This window comes from Aythya fuligula, chromosome 2 (assembly GCF_009819795.1).
Source record: "Aythya fuligula isolate bAytFul2 chromosome 2, bAytFul2.pri, whole genome shotgun sequence".
Lineage (NCBI taxonomy): Eukaryota > Metazoa > Chordata > Aves > Anseriformes > Anatidae > Aythya > Aythya fuligula.
Window position 1 is genome coordinate 21,893,347 of NC_045560.1, and position 25,128 is coordinate 21,918,474.

General features: G+C 40.9%; 2 protein-coding genes across 3 annotated transcripts in view; both read left to right on the top strand.

Annotated features, from left to right (window-relative positions):
- CUBN (cubilin) overlaps window positions 1-12,395 on the top strand; it is a 138,509-nt gene extending 126,114 nt beyond the window's left edge. The window contains exons 60-67 of the mRNA XM_032182345.1: window positions 6,537-6,742; window positions 7,605-7,767; window positions 8,287-8,495; window positions 9,232-9,379; window positions 9,496-9,677; window positions 10,767-10,932; window positions 11,645-11,880; window positions 12,288-12,395. Of these exons, the coding sequence (XP_032038236.1) occupies window positions 6,537-6,742; window positions 7,605-7,767; window positions 8,287-8,495; window positions 9,232-9,379; window positions 9,496-9,677; window positions 10,767-10,932; window positions 11,645-11,880; window positions 12,288-12,395 (1,418 nt within the window). The remainder of the gene's footprint in view (window positions 1-6,536; window positions 6,743-7,604; window positions 7,768-8,286; window positions 8,496-9,231; window positions 9,380-9,495; window positions 9,678-10,766; window positions 10,933-11,644; window positions 11,881-12,287) is intronic.
- A 5,784-nt stretch (window positions 12,396-18,179) lies between these two features.
- The window catches only part of RSU1 (Ras suppressor protein 1), a 94,009-nt gene continuing 87,060 nt past the window's right edge, over window positions 18,180-25,128 (top strand). Inside the window, exons 1-3 of one of the 2 annotated variants that reach the window (XM_032182881.1) lie at window positions 18,180-18,222; window positions 18,507-18,618; window positions 23,752-23,802. In XM_032182881.1, coding sequence (XP_032038772.1) covers window positions 18,510-18,618; window positions 23,752-23,802 — 160 coding nt within the window. In that variant the 5' untranslated portion in view covers window positions 18,180-18,222; window positions 18,507-18,509. Of the gene's footprint in view, window positions 18,223-18,334; window positions 18,407-18,506; window positions 18,619-23,751; window positions 23,803-25,128 lie in introns of those variants that run through there. The other variant, XM_032182880.1, reaches the window with a different exon arrangement.

Sequence of the window (25,128 nt, forward strand, 5' to 3'; positions counted from 1 at the left end):
ACATGGTTAGATAAATGGGCTGGGTCAGAAAGCTCTTCCTGAGCTTTCTTCACACAGGCAAAAGGAAAATGGAGCTGGGACTGGTGGGGAAGGTATGATGGAGGTCAGGAGTATTGCCTGCTTTTCTCTGCAGCCCTAAATCCTGCTTGACTTCAAGCTCGAGCCAGCTCCTCCCCCTCCCTTTTTTATGCTCTCCCTTGGGAGCATGCAGGAAAACTTCATGTTTAAATTTTGTGAAAAAGCAGTACGGTGTACTGCATCAATACCAATGTCACCACTTGTTTGCATTACCTTGGGGCTTATGAGCTTGTGGGCCATGATTCTGCTGCACTAGGCATTGCATGGGCAGAATAAAGCAACAATTTGCTGTCAGAAAGAGTTTATGATTTAAACACAAGACAAGTTAAAACAGATGGATATAGACAGGCAAGAAGAATAGGGTGACAACAATGAGAAAACTAGTGTTGTAGGCTCTAGGGCAAAAGAAATGCCTCCAAAACCCTTGGCAACCATTAGGCTGTTAAAAAGCAAAAGAGTCCTTAAATACCCCATCCTCTGAAAGGGAGACTGGGAGCCTGCTCTTAGTCTCATTGTCCTCAGTTTGCCTATTTTTTCCCTCAAGGGTCCCTCAGTCCTTCTTATTCAAATGAGTATTTCTAAATATTAATCATTTTACACAGAAAAAAAAACAAATATCACAAGCCTGTAGAGTGTAGATGAAAAATGGTTGGAAAAATAAATTCTCATTTCATATACTAGAAAAATGCATTAATAGGAAACTTATATGAATTACCTAGAATGCATATTATGGAATTAAGGTGATAATCTATATGCTTTTCTTCCTGACAAAGTGCTCTGCAACTTACCTGATAAATTACCCGGAGATTTCTGTCTTCCTTTATTCTATTAGCTGTGTATTAAATTACTTGTTTCCTGTTCGGAATACAATACACTAAGTGTCTGTCACTAATGGGTTCACTGCTATGCTTACCCCTAGTGAAATTAAAGTGTACTTTAAAAAAAGGATCCAGGAGATTTTTCACAGCATTTTTATGCTATTTTATTCTATCAACAAGAACAACAAAATCTTAATATAGGACTAAGTCCAATTCTGCCTTGCAAACTGAAATTTTGGCTTACTCTTTGTTCAGTTTCTAGATGCAGATTTCCAGCGATGTTCAGTCATTTTATTTGTGTTGTTCAGAATCAGTGAAAAACAGTTGTGAATGGGTAATGAAAGGTGTAAAATATTGGTTTGGTCATTTGCTGCATAGGTGGGGGTTAGGTGTTCTTTTGTGAGTCATCTCTAAACTGACAGCACTAGCAGTAATTCATGGCTCTGCTCTAGGTAAATAATGTTGGCACCTGCTGTTGGTGGCACCAGTGACCTGCAGCAACAACAGCAGTTATTGCCTGTCAGGTGGGAAAGCACTACATGGCCAACTCTCAGGTTTATTAGAAATTCTTCTCCCTCCTACAAAAAAAAAAAAAAAATCTTAGAAGAATGTGTCCTTGACTGTGGCATGCGAATGCTGTTGCTGAATTCAGCGTATTTTCTCATGCCTTTGGAAAAGCAGCAGTGCCTGGCAGAGCTTTCACAGCCCATTAGGACTGGTTTCCAGAGGTGTATCTCAAGATATCCAATCTGGCCTCCAAGCCTGGTGCTGTGGCAGGGCTAGCTGAGAAGCAAACCGCTTGCAATTCACAAATATTCTCACAAAGCTTTCTTTGGGCTTTTGATTCACACAATATTTTACCAAATATACGACACAGATATTTCACAGTTCAGATTCATTACATTGTCATGGCTTAACTATGATTAGCTTGGTATATTAAAATAATGACTCAGTTGTGGTTAATAATATCTTCTCTTGATCTTATTATAGTCTATAAAAATATCAACATCCTTAACAAGCTCAGAATAGCTGTTTATAAGACAGTCACAATTCCTGGACTGTTTCTAAATGTATTTTGTGGCTCAAATCTATGTTAAAAATATGCATCAGTATGCATCAGCTTGATATCAGACTAAATTTAGAAAGTATTTGCTGTCTCTTCAGTATCTCTGAAAAAAAAATACATCTGTTGAGCTAAGGACTGTCTACATACGCCTCTCAGAAATGTCAGGTATTTAATGTCTGCGACATTTCTTCTCCCAAAGCAAACAGAAGTGGTTCACATACTCAATGACTTCTTCAGCTGAAAGTCTGTGCTCCGGTGCATATAAACAAAGGGTGAGGAGACATTTCTGATTTGCATTGCAGGAGAGATCTGCAAAATGCCTGGGCAACTGTGATGCCAACAAGTATGTTAATGCGGTATTAGAATGTATCAGACGGAGGCCAGACTGCCTGTCTGCCTCTAGTCTCCTCTATAAGCATTGAGGAGATGGATGGGATAGTGCATATATTACAGTTTTGCAGAACTAGAGTGAGTTTGGCCAGAGCACATCTGGACTTATGTTTGGGATCAGCTAAAAAGTCTAAAAACTTAAGAATATTAACTTTGTCTGACTGCATTTGTAAAATCCTGCTGAAGCAGGAGCTGTGGGCTTTCCAGTCCTAATGTCACAGCTGGTACCACTGCCATGCCATCACATCAATGTAAAAACCCTTCTGTTTAGAGGCCAGGCTGAGGGCTGAGAACAGTCCCCTGTGTTCAGGTCTCCTCCCGGCTGCTGCAGGCGCTGTGGTCAGGGCTGGCCCCGCTGTCAGGGCCATTAGGCCCTACAGCGCTGCAGGCCCGCTGCCTACATGAAGTCATGGTGCCTGTGTAGGGGCTGCCAAACACACCAACTGACCTCGAAATCTCAGCTCATGAAGGTTTACCAACCCTAAGGTTTACCAGCTATGAGACGAGGAATGACAGACGATTCCTCCCTCCATCCCAACATAGTTTCTACTGTTTGAAGGCCGAATACAAGCAAGCCGTGAGTTAATTACTGCAGCCACGGTCCAGCCCCTGCCTTGAACTGGAAGTAAAACCTGTCAGGAATGAAGCATTAGTCTTGGCAGAGTTAATCCTTGCTTATTTCTGATTTTTAATTCAGATCAGCCAGAAGCCTAGAATTCCCAGGAATCCTTCTAGGTGAGATCAGATGTGATTCAGAAATCTAGGAGAGGGATTGAAGCAGATGAAGAGGGTACTTCAAACTTTGCTGTCTTCTGATGGTGCACAACTGTGGGGCTCTTTTAGTACAAGGAGAAGGACAGCAAAATTAGTTTGATTTGTTTTGAAATGCCATTGGTTTAGCTGTTTCCAATAGACTTAAAACTGCTCGGCAGGTTCTGTTTCATTGCATCTGTACCTGTACAAATGAACCTTACCCCTGACTGTACTTCAAAGGCAGGCAGCTTCAAAGATCTATCTTCATCTTGGTTCTGTGTCTAGAGGATGTAGCTCTTAGAGAAACATGTGCTTGCTCTCTGCTGTAATTATTTTTATTTGCCATAGGGAACCTTCAGTCCTTTCTTTTCTGAATGGTCCCTCAGCCTTTTAGTTTCATTAATGCTTCCCACCAAAAGCAATTAATGATGACAGTGTGTGCCCTAGTTCTGATAATTTGTGTTCTCTGGCAAACTGTGTATGAGGAGGACAGGATTGCAATCTGATTTATGATGACCTTACGATTTTTATTTTAAAAAAGAAACCAGTGACTGAAACAACACAGTCATCCATCTGCACCCTTTCCCCTCAGTTGTTCTATAAGGTACATTTCTCATTTTTATCTTGTTTAACTTTTAATATCTAAGAGGCTATTCTACCAATTAACAGACTTCTCAGTCTCAGATTTTGCCTAAATTTTAGTTGTGGTTTTTCTGTCTGCGTTAGCCAACAATGATATCATTCCATCGACGATCACAACAAGCTGGAGAGCTATTAGTTGGCCTTCTTACTCAAAAGCTGTGACGATTTTTAAAAAGATGAGGTGCTTCTTTTTTTTTTTTTTTAAAAAAAAACCAACACTAAAAAGTAGTGTAGTAGGGTTTCTTTTTTTACAGTGAGTTTTCTCCTGCTAAGTAACTGGCTTTTCTTTTACTCGTGGGCGTTCCCCTGATCTGCGCACATTCACTGTTCTGTGACTTGTAGTGGCTGCAATCAGATGTAAAGTTGATCAGTAATGAAAAACACGATAACAGATTCTTCAACAGGGGCTGCTCTTTTTTTTTTTTTTTTGGCTTGATGCGGGGCTACGTGATACCTGGTCAGCTTCCAGTCCAGCCGTTATTCATAATGTACTGTCCTCTAACCATTTGACTCAGTCCTGGCTGAGCAGGCTAAGCATTGTGAAAGCTAATGATGAAACCTCATTTTTATTAACTGTAAATCATACTTTTAGTTATTTATCTCCACTTTGATGCTTTTACTGGCTATACTCGCTAGAATTAATTTTCTTATAATGAGGCTTCGGTGTGTTTCTCTCTCTGTCAGGTCCTGTTTATGTGTTTTAAACACATGGTTTACCCACATCTGTATTTGTTTGTCATTTGAGCTGTCTTTGTAGCTGCACAGATAGCTGTGAAGTGCACCATTGCAAAGGTCCAGACTCTGATACCCCAAAAAAAGGACAATCCAGCAGCTGTGACAGTTTTCCTGTTGCATTGCGCTGTGGCAATTCTCTGATTGCTTTTGCAACGTTCTGGCTGGCATGTTTGCAACTCTAACCATGAAAAGGGTGAAGGGCAGCTTTGTAAGACGGTCTGACCCATATATCACTGAAGATTCAATATTGCGATGCTGGAGGGACAGACTATGATCTATGTCTAATGATTATATGCTTAATGGCATGCTTAGTGGATGGTGTCCAAAACACTGAGCAGGAAGTGGCTCCAACAAGACTGCTTCAGGAAGCCTGAATAAATCATCCAGAAGGGTGAACCCAGAGAAAAACATAATGAAATTGCATTCTTAGGGCCCAGGCACCCTCCTGTCTGACATTTTGCTCCTTCCTAAGGATATTTGTAAGAACATGATTTATTGGTCACATTTCCCCCACTGTTGCTCTCAGCTCCTGCAGCAGCATCAGAGTTAATACTAACACTTTTCCATTTCTGCAGCTTCACTGCTAGAACAGCCCACAAAACTGGACTGCAGTCTATTATTATTATTCCTGACTTTTTCACTTTGTAGTAAGTTTCTTCTGTTCATTTTTAGCTATAGCAAAAGCTTAAATCTCATGCTATTAAGATTTTGGTTTTAAGCAAACTCCTTTTTAGGGTGGAGTCTTTCCGGATTTGGTTAGTAGAACGAGATGACATTTATCCTTAGTCACTCTGTTTTAACCATTGCAATTTTGCAAGATAGGGCTGTCTCCAACCCGTGGTTACTGATGCAATCTTGACACTTGGGTGCTGATTTTAGGCCAGGGGAATCTTTTGTAATATTGTAGCTTAAGTAGTGTGTAGTTTTATATGACTGGATATATATCAGTGGGTCAAGGTTAAGTTACACGTCAGCCAGACAGGCATTTTTACACACACGGCTGAAATTCCCCAGCTGTGATCGTGTTGCTGTATCTTCTTCTGATAATCTGATTCTTCCAAAAGGATTCACCACGGGAGAGACCGGGCTGCTTGCAGTCACCACTTCACCCCATGCAGCTTACAAATGCTCTTTCCCAGGCTCACAAGGAAGAGCATGAGCCGTACTTTATTGGGATTCCTGAGATAAGTAAGTGGCCAGGAAAGTGGCCATAGAGACTCGGGAAGGAAGCATAAACTAAACAAACTGCTCAGGGTTGCTAACCCAGTTCTCCCTCCGGAAAATACAAATGAAAAAGCTGTTAAAATCCCTGCAAATAGTCCGTATTTTTTGTTTATTTCTAGTTAGATGCAATAAGAGGGTTCTGATCTTTTAGTAACTGGTTTTATCTGGAAGTCATTTCTTTCAGTGTGACTAAAAACATTATAAGGCTCAAATTTTCACAGCGAGGTGCTCTGGCTAGGACTGAGCTCTGTATGTGCTATCCACATTTTCAGAGGGGTTGTAAGTCCCTGCAAAGTAAAACACTTCCAGAAATGAGTCACTTTTAGCTAGATTCCTGACTATGAGGCAGGGCCCCAGTGTTAGGCCGCCAAATTCAATCCCGACAGAACGAGGATGGATCGCAAAAACAAGGAACTAAATTTTTAGACATTTTCCCAGTCAAGTCAGTGCCCCCTACTGTCCAAGTGCTCTTACTAATAGGTAGGAATTACATTAAAACGTCTTCTAACCACTATTCTTCTACTTAATTTCTGTCCTCTGTCTTCTTACAGTCCCTTTACAAAAAATCTGTAGCTACATTTTCAAAGTGGATACTGCTTTTATATTCAGGAAGAGATGAGCCCTTCTTAGCTCACTCTAACCTATCTAATTGGGATTCATATCTACCTAATGCTGTTTATGTTGAAAGCCTTTTATAATTAAAATAGCCGCTGTGAGACAGGACTATAAAATTCTGTAGCACAGACAAAGCCGCTATGGTAACACTCAATTTCTGAAGATTAATTAAAGTGCCAGGAATTGCTTTTAAAAAGCTTCTGCTTCTTCAACAGGACCTCAGAATGGCTGTGGTGGCTACTTGACATACTCAGCTTACAGCTTTGGCTCTCCAGTCTCCAATGTGAGCAGAAGATACGAGAAGAATTTGGACTGTGTGTGGATCATAACTGCACCTGCAAACAAGCTGATCAACCTCACCTTCACCTCATTTGTGCTCGAAGCACAGTCCGCTCAGACTTGCCGATATGATTATGTCAAAGTAAGATAGCTGTGTGTTTTAACAAGAAAATGACAGTGAGATACGATTCACTATCTTCTCCATGAGGCTAAAACTTAATAGAAAATTGCCCTATGAAGAAATTCAATTGCTTAATGTAATTACAGGTTTTTGGTAGGTTAGATTACAATGCCAGATGACATCCTGCTTTTTTTGGAAACCAATGAGAATTTTAATATTATTATGGGTACAAACTTCTGTTCTTAGACTACCTATACAAATGAGTATTTATTTCACAGAATAGAAACAGAACAAAATTAAGGGCTTTGAAAGTAATCATGAATATTTATTATGATACCAAATTGCTTGAAAACCTTTAATTTCTAAAATTTTAAATAAGTCTTGATGCTGAACGCCCACCTGTGAAAGCTACTTTCCTGGAGATGAGTATATAAAACACTGGATATAGATGGTAGAATGCTGCTAAACAAGATCCTCCAAAGCATGTTACAGGTCCTGTTGAGCATTAGAAATGTTCAATAACATGAGGAATGAATTCTACATTTTGGTGAATAAAAACAGCCTTTCTCATTGAAAAGTGCTTTGAGATTCCATCTAAGAAAGAACACAGAACCTCAAATTAAAATAGAATAAAATGTTGATGGATTTGCTAAGACAGGACCAGAATGTTCCATAATGAGATTTGCACTGTCCAACAGAATGAGTTAATATGGCAGTGAATAATTGTAGTCATCAAGAACATCCTGTTAAAGCACAGGAGTACCTAATGTGCTTTCAAGTAAGAGAAACTGCAATGTCAAGAGAGGTCAGAAATTTTTATTTCTATTTATTTGTGGGTTTTGTGCCTGAACTATTAGTATGTTATATGCTTTTCTTATTTCAGCTTTATGATGGAGTTAACGAAAATGCCAATTTAGCTGGCACATTCTGTGGATCTACAGTGCCAGCTCCTTTTCTTTCTACCAGTAATTCCTTGACTGTGAAATTTGTCACAGACAGTTCTGTGGAAAGGGAGGGTTTCAATGCTACCTACATCACAGTGGATCGTAAGTATACACATATATTTATACATACATATATTGTTGCGACTCTTTTGCGGAAACATGTATTTAAATAATAAATCATTAACATTTGCTCCAGATACAGGACTCAGGGAAGGGCAAAGACAGTCCAATAGTATAGTGCTACAGAGCACCTATAAGCAAGCTGAAAGCAGCACTGCTGGACACCTGTGCAATTCTCTTTGGTCTTGGCTGGTTGTGGGGTGCCTGCCACTGTTGAGAGCAAAACAGGAATGCTCTATCATGGACTGTTAATAAATACACTGATATTACAATGAAAAAGCATTTATTTTAATTTTATGACATACATTGACACAGAATGTGTTCTACTTACTTTTTTTTCTTCTAGAGAGTCATAGGTATATACAATACATACAAATTATATACATACATTGTATATATACAAAAGGATATTGTCCAGTGTAGTTTTGTTTAATAAATAAACATTCTTCCCCAGTTGGAAAGGTTTTCAGTCTATGACACATTTATTACTATTTTAAACAGGACCATGTGGAGGAACATATAATGCGACTTCTACCTCCCTGTCTGTAACGTCCCCTCACTTCCCTGGTGAATATCCAGCATTTACCCTCTGTACGTGGGTCATTGATGCCCCTCCACAGCAGCAAGTCAGAGTGGTGGTAGAGGTCTTCCACCTCCATTCCAGCCAGGACTGCTCTCAGAACTACCTAGAGCTCCAGGACTCACCAACGGTATGAAATTTACTGTTGATACCATGCCCCATTCACATTCAGCTCCCCTCACTCTTTGGAAACAGGGGAAGAACTCCCTTCCTTAGATTAGTAATAGGTTAGTTGATAATTCTGTGTGAAGAGTATGAGCAAAGCATTAAGCACTATGCCCCACTTGATGTGTGTCAGCTGGTACAGTGACTTCATGGAAGTCATGAAGTGACTTACACATTGAGTATAAGTATTGAGCATTGTATAAGTACTGAGCATGAGTATAAACATTGAGTAAGTATTATGCAATTTTTCACAGTTGCACCTAGTAGTAGAGCTGCCAAACTTAACACCCAGAAAGTATTGCCCAACAACAAGCTTTCATAAACTAATTAAACTTTTTCCCATCCAAGAACCATAATAAAATGACTATTCATGCCAAGAGTGTTTGTAGAAAGCACTAGGAAAAAAAAATAACACGCACACAAAAACCACAACTGCTTATGTTCTTTGTATTTCATTATTCTAAACCTTCTTTCATTGTTTCTTACTTTGTCATGAAAATACCTATTACATTTGATTTGTATCACACCATAATCAAACAAAATGTTGAGACATTAATAAGTGATTTCCATGGTAGTTTTAAAATGTGACTGCATATCTGGTATAGAAAGTGCTAAAAGATGTGTTCACCTAAAGTTTTGTAAGTAGAAAACCAAGTTGTACCCCTATATAGAAGTAATTTGTGACGTGTATTGAATTCCAGCACAGCCAAGGATCAGCCCATAGATTCTGCGGCACTGACACCTTCCCAGTCCCTGAATTTTATTCTCATGATCGCACTGCCATTGTGACTTTCAAGTCAGATGAATATAGGATTAATAATGGAGTCAGATTTACCTATCAAGCTACAGGTAAGCTTGAAGAATTGTTGAAAAAATTTACCTACCGTTCTCTTTGTTGATTCCATACAGTGAAAAGCAATACAAAGATCTGCAAGCCTTACATGTATTTGTCTTTCTTTCTCCAGGTTGCAGCAGAGAGTATAACCAGCCATTTGGTTACCTGAAGAGCCCTGGATGGCCTGGTCGTCACCCCAATAATATGGATTGTTCTATTGTTCTGAGAGCTCCCCAGAACCACACCATTTCTCTCTTTTTCCATGCTTTCAGTTTGGAGGACAGCATCCAGTGTTCACATGACTTCCTAGAGGTATTAAGCCAGTATATCTATTTTGTGGGCCTAAATCGAATTCTGCTGAAGTCAAAGGACATTAACAGTCTTGGATCAAGTATCATCTGAACTGACATTAGGAACTACTATATTGCTACAGTTTTATGGTGAAAAATACTGAGGTACTATAGTAAGAGGTTAAACAACACACACTATACTAAGTCTAAAACCAATAAAAACTTTTGCTGTTATCCAACTCATCTTTACCTAGCTCATGTTGATGTTACCCAGTTACAGAGCAAACTGGGATAGTTTTCATCTAATATTAACACCTGTGCATGAATGGAAAGCCTTAAGTCTGAGTGCTTTCATTCCAGCAGCAGATTCCATCTCCTTGTTATTTTTCTTAAAAAAAAAAAAAAAAAAAAAAAAAAAAAGGAGAGAGGTGTAATACAAATGTATGCTACTTGCAAAAGTACCTTGTGTCAATAAAAAGCATATTATCCTGCACAATACTTACTCTGTCCTTTCATGCTTGTTGAAGGTTTCACTATTCACTAGTCGGATTACAAAAATCTGATGTCTGTGGCAGAATCCCCGTTTAGTTCTTCTTCAATACCCTCTTTACTGTTTCAAGAAATGGATCTGAACTCCACCATAGTTGGAGTTCAAAAAAAGCATCAGCTTAATACTAAGCTACATAATATGAACTGTGTCGTTGTGTGACCAGGGAAAAGAATAGTCTGCAGGGTAAAGTATTAATCTTTTCATCTGAAATATTAACATTTCAGATGAAAATTAAAACATGGACTTGAATTTCAAAAGCACATCTTAGCTACTAGCCAAGTAATTTTTATTATTCAGGAGATATACCACACCATAAAATTTAGCTACCAGTTGCTGATGATACTTGTTCTGTGCCATTGCTTACAAAGCTCAGGCAGGCTGGCTAATAGTCTCTTTTCCCTTCTATGTAAGGATGTAGAGTAGGAAAAATAAAAGTATTTAAATGACAGTTATGCAAGTCTATACATACTTTGTGCTGTGCCTGCATCACTGTATAATTGTAGTTGTGTATAATTGGTACAGGAATTTAATGTTGACAATGTTTTTTTTTGTCCCTTGAAGGTCAGAAATGGCAGCAATGTCCAATCACCACTGCTTGGCAGGTTCTGTGGAAACCTTGTGCCCAGTCCCATCTTCCCCAAAAATCACGTTGTCTACCTTCGTTTCAAGAGTGATATTTCAGTGGCACGTGATGGATATGAAATCACTTGGACCTCATCATCAAGTGGTAAGGCTGTAATAATAAAGTAATTCCATTAAGCAGTTGTACACAGAAGAAAAACACAGAAAGATGGAATCCAGCCAGCTCAGGTGGGGCCTTGACTTATCAACATCTAAGACTTTTTCAAGTACCCATAGCCAACCCTATTCTCTAATTAGCAACCTCAGAGGATGTGTTCTACTTAAGCTGGAGGTCTACATCTTTCACCAAGAGGTCAGAAAATACAAGGAACCTCTATCTTGGCACCACAGAGTAGTGGTGGTAGCAGTGACTCAGTCAACTTTATTAGTAGTTCATTTGTGATAGGCTGTAGGATCTAGGCACTGCTAAGCCTGAAGAGGACTGATGCTTGCCTCAGGAAAATAACGTATCTATAATGCTGTGTAGTGACTGGGTGATAGACCTAGTCATAAATAGCATATGATATGGGAATGAATAGCTGGATGACATAGTTTGTCCTTGACACTAACTTACAGGAGTGAGCTTAAGCATCACAGCACTGCAGAGTAACCCTACAGTATGTCTGATGCCCATTCTTCTCAGGCTGCTGAAGCTAGAGCCTCAGTTTCATCTCGTTGCAATAATGCTCTTATCCAAATGCATTGTTCCAGTCCACAGTGACTCTCTGTATTTCAGTGCTGCTGCTAAGACTGTACTACATTGTGTAGTATCTTGTAAAACTAAGTCTTCTAAGCTAATTAACTGTGTCCATTTCCAGGATGTGGAGGAACATTATACGGCAGCTCTGGCACGTTTGCTAGTCCTAGCTACCCTGCGACTTACCAGAACAACACTGACTGTGAGTGGGCCATTACTGCGCCCAAGGGACGAATTGTCACAGTGAACTTTGATTTCATCAGCATCGATGACCCAGGGGATTGCAGTAACAACTATCTGATCCTTTACAATGGGCCAGATGCCAGCTATCCCCCCGCTGGGCCGTACTGTGGGATGGTATGTATTCCCTACTGTCTGTGACCCTGTAACTGGTTAAAATGAATCTTTACTGTGTCATAATTAAGATTGTTTCCCTGATTTTGGCATGAGTTCCATACAGACTAGTGGAAGTGAAAGTGTAAGGCTTCTGTGGCATCTTAGCTTTTCAATACAGACCTTACAGTGACATCTAGTGGGTGGTATCATCAAGCGCTTTTTTTCTCTGAATTTAGTTGCTGCGTTTGTGATTTAAATATTTTTAACACCCTATGGAAGAAATGCAACAGCAGTATCTAGCACAGACCTGAGGTCCCTTCCACTCTCTGAGCGGATTTGTACCTCAGCTTTAACATTGTAATTGGCTTTTTCTCAGAATCGTGCTGTCAGATAAAGCTCTTTTTTTCCTTTTTTTTCTTTAATTTTAGGATACAAACATTGCTCCATTCACAGCTGCATCTCATCAAGTCTATATAAAATTTCATGCCGAATATGTGACTTTACCATCAGGATTCCAGTTGAGCTGGAGGAGCTAGGACATCACATGAGAAATATTTTACTGTTCCTTGCTATACTGAGGACACTTTAGATCATAAAATATGTTTGAAATCCAGTTATGATAATTGCAACTGAAGTAAGGCCTTTTAAAGATTAATGTAAGTACAGCTGTTATGAATTTTAAAGTTCTGTCCCAAAAATATAATCTTTCGTTGTACTGTGAATAAATTATCTACCTAACTTTGAAAATGAGTTTTTGCCAGTTTTTATCATATTTGTATATTCTTCTATACCATTTCAAACGCTTTTGTAAATGTGCAAAAAAGTTTTACAGTTAAGGCTATAAAAAGTTAATTAGCCAGGATAAAACTTAAACACAAAATAGTCAACGTGAAATTGTTAAGAGGAGTTAAGATACAAAGTTGTCTTTAGTTCTGCAGAATTATGTGTTTGTCCCAAGCATCTTTATAAATCATAGAATCGTATAATCATTTAGGTTGGAAAAGACCTTCAAGATCATCAAGTCCAACTGTGCTAGCTAAATGTCAGCTAGTTTTATTTGAACTAGAATAAAATACAGCCCCTGTCCTACAGCCATTTACACAGATAATTTCATTGAAGAATCTTCTCTTATACTACTCACTGGGTGGAAGAACCTGGCCGAATAAAGTACTCAGGCATTCACTAAAGCTTAGCACAGCAAAGATGCGTTGTGTTACTAAACCATAACCGCATCAAGAAGTGATGTCAGAGCCTGTTCAATATGCACATATCTCTGTGATTATATTTACAGAGTTAGATCTTTAAGCTTCCAAATCTCTTTTACAACTGAATTTATAAAAACTTGTGAGACTTTGAGCAACCATGTTGCCTTCTTAGACAACTTGTGTGCCACTTCCTAGACATTTATAAAACATATGACTTCAGAATAGGGCAAATAAAAAAAATACCGATTGACTTTTTACTAACATTATTGTGCCACTGCCCCAGGCTAACACACATCATATGTAACAAATATTGTTGTTGGGGCATACGGAGGACACTGGTTCACACAGTGAAATGAATCTCTTAAAATGATTGTTGCAATAAATGATGATAAGTGACATTGTAAGTGTTAATAGCAGTTCTAACAAAATCTCAGATTTCTTTGAAGATTTCCCAGTGAATGCCAAAAAAAAAAAAAAAGCGTAATTCCACAAACAAACAAGATTTCATAATCGGAGAGAAGCTATTCTGGTTAAAATACAATCCAGAAAACACAAAACAGACAAGGGCAAAAGGGTAGATGACACAATATAAAATTCAAGATATTTAAAATTCAGGAACGATCTGATTATGTTATAGAGAGAGAGACCTGGCCAAGCAGACTAGATGTATGACAGCATTTTAGAATCTTCCAAGTATTAAGAAAAATCTGGCTTAGGTACAGACAATATAATATGCCTGCTAACATGCTAAAGTACAACTTGGAAAAAGGAGAAATATCTGTATTTCTATCAAACTAGGAGACATATATGTCCTCCTGACCTGCAGGCAGAACAGGAAATTAATATGGGAAGATATAAAAGGACATGTAGTGGAATTAAACATTTTCACATTAGCAGCCCAGAGAACTTTTGCTCAAGACTCCAAGCCAAACTGATTTCATGTTAGTAATCAAGGGACAATCCAAAATTTGACCCTAAATTTATTAAAAACAAAACAAAACAAAAACAAACAAATTAAAAAAAAAAAAAAGCATAAAAGGGATTGCAGGCAGTAAAGAAAATACTGTCATCTAAACTGCCTGGAGATGAAGCTACAAAACAAGCTCTGAATACAGGAACTCGTAAGACAATGCAGATACAGTCAAGCACTGCTTCAGCTGTTTGCCTGCCGAGATCAGGAAGGAGTTTACTTCTCCTAGTGGATGGCAGCATCATGAGACTCCATCTGCGTCCATCGTGGTTTTGACCTTCCTATGAATCACCATGGGGTTCATGCAGTTCGTGCAGGGCTGAGTCCCCTCAGAGTCTGGTTTTTGTCTCTTGCTGCTAGGTGGATGGTCACAGAAGCATCAGATTTTAGGCACAAATAGGCCTGGCAAGAACACTATTTATTTTTTTAAATATATTATTTAATTATTTCAGCAGCCTGCTGCCCAGCTCACCTGGAAGCCATAGCTGAACTGGGAGGGCATCTCTCACCCCAACAGCTCCTGCTGCTGCCAGGCAGTGCTTTGCAGTGCATTCCCTTCCCTTACGGACAATCAGTTCTTAGGTGAAACCTTGGTCTTGCCAAGAGCACGGTGGAGCGTAAACTGAACAACACGATAGAAACCTGTACATGGTTGTGATGAATGAAGTTCATTAGTGGCCTATTGAAACTGATAGCAGTCACACATCCTACAGTTTATTTGACACAAAACTTGCTTCCCCGAGGAGATCGCTATCCCACAGGTCGGCCTGCCAAGGCTGGCCTACCTGTTGACTCTGCACAATATTGAGGTTTGATCTGCGTGAGGCCAGCTCTGGCAATGCAACCTTTGGCCTGAAGCTCCTCAGGGGCACTGCAGTTAAACTGACAAGTGTGTTGAAACCTGTTGTTCAAAAAGTTTGGTTTTGTGAAAAATCACGTTTCGTTTTAAAGTGGGTGAAATGCTTTCTGACAGTTTCTTGATAAACACTTGGCCTTGGTGTGACTTTCAGTCATAACACCAAACAGATTTTATGGAATCATTGAACTTCTGCAGAAAAAAAAAAGAATGAAGAACACAATGAATGAGAGGACAAGAAAATTGTAAGATTTTTTTTTTTAAATCTGATAATAATTAGTGCTTGGTGCATCTTTAAACATTACAACTACTCTATATCTCTGCATAATTTTATTTACATGTGAGTAAAATGCACGAAGTTCTGTAGAGAAAATGAAAGTCCAGCAGAGAATTCACGTCCACAAAGACTGTTGAATGAAGCTTCTGGTACAAAGTTCAATTGATCTGGCCCAACTGACTCTTGCCAAAAATAGTCAAAGTCTAAAATTAGAGTAAATTATCAAACCCATTCTTTCAAAAAAAAAAAACAGGAACAAAGTAACCCACTACTGTCCTCTAACATCTTATATGAGGAACCACGAGAGAAATACCACTGCAGAACTATTAAAGTGAAGGTCCTTAAAGGAGAGAGCTCTTGCTAAGCCATGTTTCTGTCTTGCAAGGTAAGAAGTCATTTAAAATGCTTTAAAACGAATGCATGGCAAAAGCAAACAACTGAACTTTTTTTTTTTTTTTTTTTTTTTTTTTTTATCTTCTCCCCTAAATCTGTTATTTGTAGTGTATAGTTCAGAAGACAAAATCTGTGTTTTGTTTAATAAGATTTATGGCTTTGTTTCACAATACTGCCAGGAATGTCTTTGCTTTTATGTCTTTGCACGTTGCTGTCTATTTTATAGATAAAGCCATGGCTGTGAATACCACATGTCTGCCTTTTAATACCTGCATGGTTACAAACCTCTCCGCTGTAAATGACACAGCACAGATAATGAATGAGCGTTTTCAATTTCCAGAGCCTGCATTTTTTTAACTGACGTATAAATATTCTGGATGTTACCATATCTATTTATTCTTCCATAAAGACATTCCTTAGGAGGCAGTAATATATGAATGGCAAAAAGACTACGATTTGAAGAATAAGCACTAAAATGTCCATGACAGTGTTTTTGAATTGCCCTTGCAGTAGGGCTATTCTTTATATACGATAAATGAGAAGTAATAACAGAATGAGATTGTTAGGGCTACAGTTACTTGAATTAAAGGAGAGAGAAGATGTACAGCTACAATGCTAGAAAATACGGTGCCGGTCAATTTAAAACATTCGCCAATTGTAGTTACATTTACAAAGTATTTTGGCTAAAAAACAGTTTTTAGTTGGCTCATAAAGTAAAGGAGGAGGTGTCTCAGTTTCCCGCAGTAACTCAAGATAAGCATCCTGGGCACCAGAATTGAGATATTTCTTGTAATTATTTTTCTGTCAGCTGCCAAACTAAAACCACAGAATTATTTGGCAGTTCTGATTAAAAGGAAACGTAGTAAGAATTAATAGCATTGACTACTGTACAAAATAACAATAGCAACAATACAGGATTGCTAACAAATAAATGCTTAAAATTAAAATATCCGGTAATAAAAATAGAGGCCAAATTCTAGAAGTCTGATTTTATAAGGCAAAATTCAGCAAATAAATAGTGTGCTAGTTATCACACCTAATTATTCTAATTTTGGTGGATAATTTTCTACCAGCAGTGCCTAGCAATATACAACTGTTTTTGCCGATGCACATTGATGTTGTTTTGACTACACGCTACCCTTGCATTAAAACTGACTGCTACAAAAGGTGGTTTTTATTTGGAGGGAAAAAAAAAAAAATATATTTATTTATCTATTTATTTATGTTTTACTGGATAGCACAGTGAGACACAAATAAGGTCACACTGGAGAAGCCTGCACTGTGAGCCCAACATTTGGGAAGGTCTCCAGCTGGCCAGCCTGTAGCTAGGGGTACAGAGGGAGCTGGGGATACTTGGGGTCGAGGGGGTTAAAGAATTGGATATGCTGAGGTGCTGGGGAAAAGAGAGGAGATGGAGGGTTATGGCAGAGGCACAGGCCTTCTTCAGGAAATTAGCCTTCATCATTACTACTCCTAATGGGAGAACCTGAAGATTAAGCTGTCAAGATCAGGGAATGGCCAGCCACTTGGCCAGCATGTCATGCATACTTACTTTCCACTTCTTCTCATCCAATTGGTATGTAGTGCTTCACGAGCAGCTGAAAATCTTTAAAATGAAGGCTGGAAAGCATCACCTCTTTGTCAAATCCAGTGCGGCCCTCACTAGGGTATGCATGCATTAGCGTGTTTGCTCATTTGGGAGGTTTGCTGAAGCAGTCACCAAAGCAGACCCAAAGATGTGACTGAAACATGAACTGTTTGCAAAGAAAACGGTAATGAAATTACTGGGATGAAGAAAAAGAAAGCAGTCCTGACAAAAGCCAGTAAGGGAAATACGTTTATTAAAGAGGGAGTAATTAAATACTCCTACAATAGGGATCAAACGTGGACATTCAGGTCATGTGGAATGTAACATGCAGCTGTTTTATCACTGCATACATGGGGCAGCAGAAGCCAGATGAGCTGGTGAGCCGTAAAGACACAGCCTGCAAGCAGCTTGTCACAGAGGCTTGATCTGTTCGTTGGGGTAAGCAAACTAGGATGTTCTTTTATAGACAAATCTGGATAAGCCTTTGTTACTAAATCAAGCCTGACTGTCCTTTATGAAGGAAGAACAGTAAATATGCTGGCAGCTAACTCTCTGAGGTAACTGACTGGTGGCTATCGGGGTGCTTGGTTACATGTGGAAGTGTCCTGCAGATGAAGAGGAACATTGCTGGCTTGTACATCACCGTGACTGACGTGCTGCCGAGTGATCTAGATAAAGGGAAGTTCCTCCAGCTGTGCTTTGTCGGGCAGACCTGAGAGCAGCCTGAAACTTCACGGAAGGGCTGGAGGCAGCGAGAGCCACTTAGAGGCTACTGCAAATTAAATCATTTCTAAAAAAGGAAACACTGACGCTACCCCCACAGCAATGCCAGGCCAGCGTTTGCTGGTTACGGCACCTGCCCTTTTACACCCTGGTTTCAGTGAACATCACTTTTAGTAACTCTTCCAGTGGATGTTATTTGTAATAACCCCGCTGCCCTGTGCAGGACGCCCCCAGCCAGGGGCTGCCGGCGCCAAGATGGCTCCGCCCTGAGGCGCGCCCCGCGGCTCCTTCCCCTCCGCGAAATGGCGGCGGTCGGGGGGCCCCCGTTAACATCCCTGAGGTGCTACCCAGGTGCTGAGGCTGAGCAAGGGCCCCTCGCAAGCCTTCCTCACACCCTCCTCCTCTTCCTCCTCTTCTTCTTCCTCCTCCTCACCCCCCTCCCCTTCCGGCCGGGCGGGGCCGGGCTCGGCAGCAGGGCTGGGACAGGGACTGGGACCAGGACGGGGACCAGGAGCGGGGGGAGCCGGGCAGCGCCGTGAGTGGCCGCGGGGGCTGGGCAGGGAGGGTCGGGGGGCGGCCGGGCTGTGTGTGGGGGGCACCCAGCCGAAGCCTGACGGTGTTCGCGTCCCGCCCAGGCCATGTCCAAGTCACTGAAGAAGATGGTGGAGGAGAGCCGGGAGAAGAACCAGCCCGAGGTGGACATGTGCGACCGCGGCGTCTCCAACATGCTGGACGTGCCCGGGCTCTGTACGTACAGCGGCGGCGCTGCCTTATTTGTACCGCGCGGCCGGGCCCCGGCACCCGCTTAGTTAATGCCAAAGGCGCTTCCGAGCCTGTTGGGCAGGCACGGCCAGGCCAGCAGGATGGTCCCTGCTGCTCTCAGTTGCTAATGTGGCATCTGAGCCTTGTTTGGCAGCGAGTTTATTGCATGAAGTGTGGGCTTGGGGTGCCCTAACTTAAATCTGTCAAATGATGCGTGCACCTGGCTTGATTTATTTTAGCGTGGGGGCTTGGGGATTTCTTCACCCTGAGATGAAACTGAGGGGAGGGGAAATGATGGCTGCTTTCTGTCCAGGTAGTCCAGACCTTGCTTTTTCAGTGGCTCTGCACTCTGGCTGAACTGTAAGGTTTTATTTTTGGTGTGCTTTTCTTATTTCTGCTGAGGTGTTTGCCTGGAGAAGGAATAACTTCCTCCGAGTGTGCCTTTAAAGAAGTAGTGAGTAGGTATTGCAACTTACGGCTTGTAGGCGATGGTTGGAGAAGGTGTGGAAGTGGCTTGTTTCCTGGCCCTGCCACCTGGCTCCTAAGGGGTGAACTTCTCTGGTAGAGCAGTGTCTGGGCTCCTCTGGTGCTCTGAACTGGCAGGGAAGTTCAATGGGTCTGGTCCAGCACCTCTCCTATTACGGGTGCTGAATCTCTTTCTAGCACAGAGTTACAGCTCGCTGCTTCAGGAACTGATTTTTCCATGACATACAAATAAGAATAGTGATTCATGCCCAGTGAATGGCCTTTCCTAGCATCTTGTCTTTAATGAGAGCCCCTCGTAGACGTTTAGGGATGAGTCTAACATTAGGTTAGCATCAGAGAGAGCATTTCAGTGGTGTTTCCTCTCTTTTTAGCAATTTGAGGTTTAAGGACTTACTAGACTGGAGGATATTTTTGAGTTATGTTCAGTAGCTGCTGATAGGGATTTTGTGTCATGAAATTACTTCAGTGTAGTCAGTCCTGCCCCACCACCCCAAGTGGACACTGATTTTCTTCAAGTAAGCTGCTCTCTGTAGTCTTGGTTGCTTTTCAAGGAAAGTGCCAAGCCTTGTCCCACTGCACATTTGAGTGCTCACAGCAGAGTGCTCAGTGAACTCGTGTTTAAACTTCCTTAATTCACATAAAGTAGATGCAGTCACACAGCGACTGGGAAGTAGCACTGCTCTGTGTGCAAATCCTATTCCTTCAGGTACGGATCTATTCTTGTCATGTGTGTATAAAAACCAAAAATCTTCAGGGAGTATAGAAAACTGATGTCATGCTGGGGAGGGAGAAGAAGAAGGGAAGAGGACTATATGCAATGGCTTGGGTAGGACTCCTCTGGCTTTTCTGGCTCTTCTTCCTAGGCTAGTGACTGACTTGCTTCAATACAGAGCAGCCACTTCTTTTTTTTTTTTTTTTTTTTTTTTTTTTTTTTTGCCTTAACTCCCACCCTTTGGGAAGAAAAAAGTTGCAAGACAGACAAAATCAAGCATTTGCCTCTGTCAAATGTCGGTGTGTTGTTTTTTTTTTTTTTTTTTTTTTCCCCCCAATTCAAGAGGAAATACTTCTCCTGTGTGGATAGAGATTGACACTCAATGTCTTAAATTAGCTTAGACCTCTGCATCTTTTCCTGTTTTCATCTTTAGTAAAGGGAATGCTGAGTTGTCAGCTCATTTATGTGTTATCATTCAGATTCACAAAGTTACGTTCAGTGGTCCCTGAACAGCTGCTCACTGGGGAGTTCATTAATGCCATTACAGGTCATGACATCTGTTTTTGGAGTATTCTTCAAATCCAGGCATTTCAGTGTTTTCTCCTAGTTGTAAATGAAGTACAAGTTGGAATCGTGCTACAGGCCTTCAGAGCGAGCATCTGGATTTTCCAGACTTTCCGAAATGTAAGCGAGAAATCTCTTTTCAAAGATGCAGCAGAGCAGTTCTGTAGGAAAGAGAGTTCACCTGAGATGTAAAGTGTCCCTTGATCTAGGTGTTCTGGAATTTTCATTCATCATCCTAATGCAAAGACCAGGTGAAACAGTTTTAAACTTTAAAGGCTTTTTATTATTCTGGTATGCAATAAAACAAGTGTTGTGGCCGTTAACGCATTTATACTATGTTTGTGCATCCACGAATAGTTTTAACACATCTTGCCTTGTGAAAATGTTCGTTTTCTTTTTTTAATTCTTTGTTACGGAGTGAGTAGATTGTATTTGTTTATGAAGCAGCCAGATATTGACAGGTAGAGGCATAGGGGCGTTAGCAGATGTCCTGTAAGGTGAATAATCTGATTAAGCAGGCAGGATATGATGCATCTTTTGCCTGGCTAGGGCACTTATTGTTGGAACTTCAAGCAGTCATCTTGAATTAAGGAATTGTTCTTGTTGCAAGGAGCAGTCTCTAATCTCTGATTTATTTATTTTTAAGTGGTGGATGTGGGGAAGCTATGAATTATTTTGCTCAAATAACTCGGGACATCTGCTGCTCTGTAGCCTGGCTGCTAGGGAAGGAATATTGGATGAAATCCTATTTCCTCTGTAAGTGTTAATTTGTTCTCATTATTCCATCTGTAAGCTATTCATATTTCACATAAAGTATGCACGTACGTGATGGAATTAATATGGCTGGAATTTTTTTTACCAAAAAGTTCGTGTTGATAGAATTGTTCACTCCTAAAATAACCAAGGCCCAGGAGGTGGAGTGGCAGGCTGCTTGCAGGTTGTTCAGTACAAAGCTGTAGTGCTCCTTCTGTGTTAACTTCCTCCAGTGCAAGAGGCAGTGTCTTATCTTCATCCAGCAAGGTCTCTGGAGTCTTCCTGTTGTGTTTTTTTTCTTCCTTTTTTTAAAAAAAAAAAAAAAAAAAAAAAAAAAAAAAGAGTCTTGTCATCTAAATATTTCATGGAAAGGCAGCTTGCGGTGCATGGAAGCAGCATATGAAAAAGCTCGGTACTAGGACAAGAAGAGTAGAGCTCAAGTGTTCTTTTCCCACCCATTCCATTATTTTGAAGCAATGGCGGGATTGGGACCATGATGGGAATTTGTAACTACCATGTGTGTAAATTGCCTTGGCAAATGTTAATATCCTCACCCTCAAACTTCTGTGGGGATGTGTGGTGTGTTCTTGAAATCAAATTAATTCATCCCCTGTATGCGAAGTGCTGTTATGTCAGCACGGCCTCTGAGGGGTGCCTCCTTCAAAGACCTGGTTCTTAGCGTTTCCAGCGGTGTCGTACAGAAGCTACAGAAAAAGTGCAAAGGTTCTCTTGGAATTACCTGTTCTGGCAGCTTGTTTTGACTTTCCAGCCTGTAAGTGCCATTCAGTCTGCCTGTTGCGGACCTTTGCCAAGCAGCAGAGGAGCAGAGCTCCCACCTGCTCGGAGTTGCTGTCCTTCGTGCTCATGATGAGGTGCTGGCTTTCTAGTGTGGAGCTGAGGTGGTAATTGCCTTATTCAGCCACTGCAGTTTAACTCTTCTCAGCTTTAAAAAAAAAATAAATAATAAATCTTAAAGTGGGAGCAACTTTGCACAGTATCAAAAAAGAAATAAATAAAAGGATTCCTTTTGAAAAAGCAGATTACACCAAATCTTCGCTTTCCAAAGCTTTTGTCATGAGGAGGGCGAAGGAGCAAACATTTCAGCATCCCAAATCTTCAGAGCCAAGCTGGAATGCCAGCTGGTGGTGCTGGGGCCAGCAGTGTGAGCCCTGTTCTTTCAGTGCTCACACTTCAGCCTTCAAAGCAGTGTTTATGGTGTCTGTACTGTTCAGGCAGGTAGGTGCAGTGTTGGTGAGTTGATGAAGTTAAGTCTGAGGATACAGATGAGCTTGGGCACACTGTTACCCCGCATCTGGCTCTGATCTAGGTCAGGTCGTTGTGGAGCTGGAGGTGTTCAGCTGAAGCACCTCAGGAGGCTGACAGAGGGCTTACCCAGGAAGGACCGTGTCCTTACTGGTCAGGCCTGGATGTTGAGGGCCCGTGAAATGTTGGCTTTCAGTAGTTGTCACAGCTATTACAATTCCCAAACCAAAAGAAATAAATGCTGCAGAAGCAGTACTTAAACATTTGCTGACAAGCTCGTAACCGCCTCCAGCATTTCAATTATTTTTTTGTAAATTGACCTGGTCAGCTGTAGGTCTACAGTCAGTAGTTTAAGGAGCTGCTTAGATGCTGATGCTGAAGCTTCATGTTTTAAAGCTGAGTGTTCTTTGAGGCTACTGTACTTGGCTGCCCTATAGTGCTGGTTCTTATACAATGTTCTTACAGACTTCCTATGGGCTGCTTTCTGTCCTACTGCGTGACCTCTTTGAGGCACTACTTAGAGAGTGCTTGTATTTAAAGAGATACTGAGGGTGGATGCACTGTTTTCCTTTCTGCTCCCTGCCTTTCCTTCCTCCACAACCTGCAATTACACAGGGAACTGTGGCAATGCGTTTTTTGTTTTTTTTTTTTTTTCCAATGAACTTTCAGTTCTGTTTTTGCCTTTGAGTGACTGCATTAGTTCTGCTATGGGCTTACATTTGCCTGTGTTAGTGATGCTTAGTGCTTCTGGGAATTGCTGAGAGATGCAGCACTACAGCTGTCCTTAGGGAGAACTTCAAGGCTGCTCAGGAGGGGCAGCCCTGTAGTTAGTAGCACTTTTTGGAGAGACTGTGTTGGAAGAAAGGAATAAGGTGTAGGGGAGGACAAAAATGAGTTTTTCTCATTCAAAGCACATCAGACTTTTTGGAGGGAGAGGGAAGATGTTTAACAACGTCTTCAAGGTGTGAGTTTCTCCTCTGGCTGTTCAGCATGTTGTTCTGGCCAGGTGATGTTGATTGTGGGCTGTAGAGCCTCTAGGGGAAAAAGCAGCAGGGGTGTGAGAATGACAGTAGGCAAGAACAAACACAGGTGAGGGTGCGTAGTGGGGAATACCAGACTGTAGCTGCCCCAGCCCCATACTCACTGCTCAGTAAGTAGGAGTACGAGGGGCTGGGATCAGTCAGATCGTTCAGGCCATTTCAGTAAATGTCTGGAGCTTGTCTTGATATTCGTAATAGTGCCTATGATCTGGGGTTACTAGAGTAGGAGAATAACGTGTTTTTTAGCTGGAATGGGCCATCGCTGTTCATAAACTAACTTTTTTCTCTCTTCGTTTACAGTTACCTTGTCTCATATCACACAGCTGGTTCTCAGTCACAACAAGCTTACCAGTAAGTATACTCTGCTTTTCTGACTTCGCTGCAGGCTGTTAGGCAGCGTTTAGAAGCTGCCACTACTGGTTTGTTTCTATAGAGCACAGCAGCACTGCTAAGAGGGTGAGGTTCTTGAAGTGTTTTACCTAAATAAAAAAAGATTGAGGATGTGAATTAGCAGATACATTCAACGTGCCTTTCTAACGTCAATACAGATCAGCCGTGTACCAGAAGATCGGTGATTTTTCAGTCATGTTACCAGCTAAGTCAAAAAATCCAGTCGCTGCCACAATTTTCAAGTTTTACCAACTTTTTTGAACTGCAGTTCGTATTTGAGTAGAAGGATAATTAAGTTGACTGAAGCAAGTGAAAGCAAACTACAGCTCAACTGCATTGTGTCTATAACCAAATGCATGTGAGGAAGGCCAACTGAGTGAGAGCTTCAGGCATGAAAGTCAAGTGGTCTGCTGTTGGCAACAAAAAAAAAACAACATCTTTTGAGTCTCTTGGCTGTACTGCACACACCTTCAGTTACTACCTTCTGGATACTTCAGTTATCACTTTCCATAGTAAAGACGTCTCAGCTGAGGTGTTGGTGAATATCATATCATGAGAGAGAGGTGATGTGAGACTGAACTTAATGGAGCGGGATATCAGCCAGCCTCTTGTGAGGCAAAATTAAATTATTTCTTTGTAGGAGCAAGCTTCAGGCTTACTCGTTTGTGTGTTGTGCAAACATTTCTACTTTTTGGCTGTTAAATACAAGAGTGAGGTTCATATAGGTCCTGCTACTGTGTATCTTGTAAAGAGAAGAAAAGTTCTCTTTTTTTGATGTTCTGTTTGTCCGTGTCTGTTCTCTGCATACATCAGTGGATGTCAACCTCAAACACTCCTCTGCTTTTTGGAACTGATTTATTTATGAGTGCATGAAGTGGGGAAGAGAGTGGAACTGCCAAAGAGCGTGTGTTGGGGAGAGGACCGGGCAGTTCTGTAGCATGCACCGGACTATGCTCTGCATAAGTTTTACAGGTTGAGAGCGGGGTGTAAAAAAGCAAAACAAACCCATCAAATTCTAATCCATTTGCTGCATGAACTGTAAGATCGTGTGTGTTACTTAAAACATGTGTTAATATGAAAATCTAGCTTAAGGTTTTGAACATTTTCAGAGGATTAAGCATGAAGTAAAAATATTCTTAGATTCTACCACATGAACACTAATTCTTTGGCTGCAGCGAGTTGGTTGTTAATGCATAGCTTAAAGGGTTTGAAGTAGTAGTACGAAATAGGTAAAATTATGGGCAGTGTATGAGTGGCTGTGAGAAATACGAAGTAGTTACTCCAGGC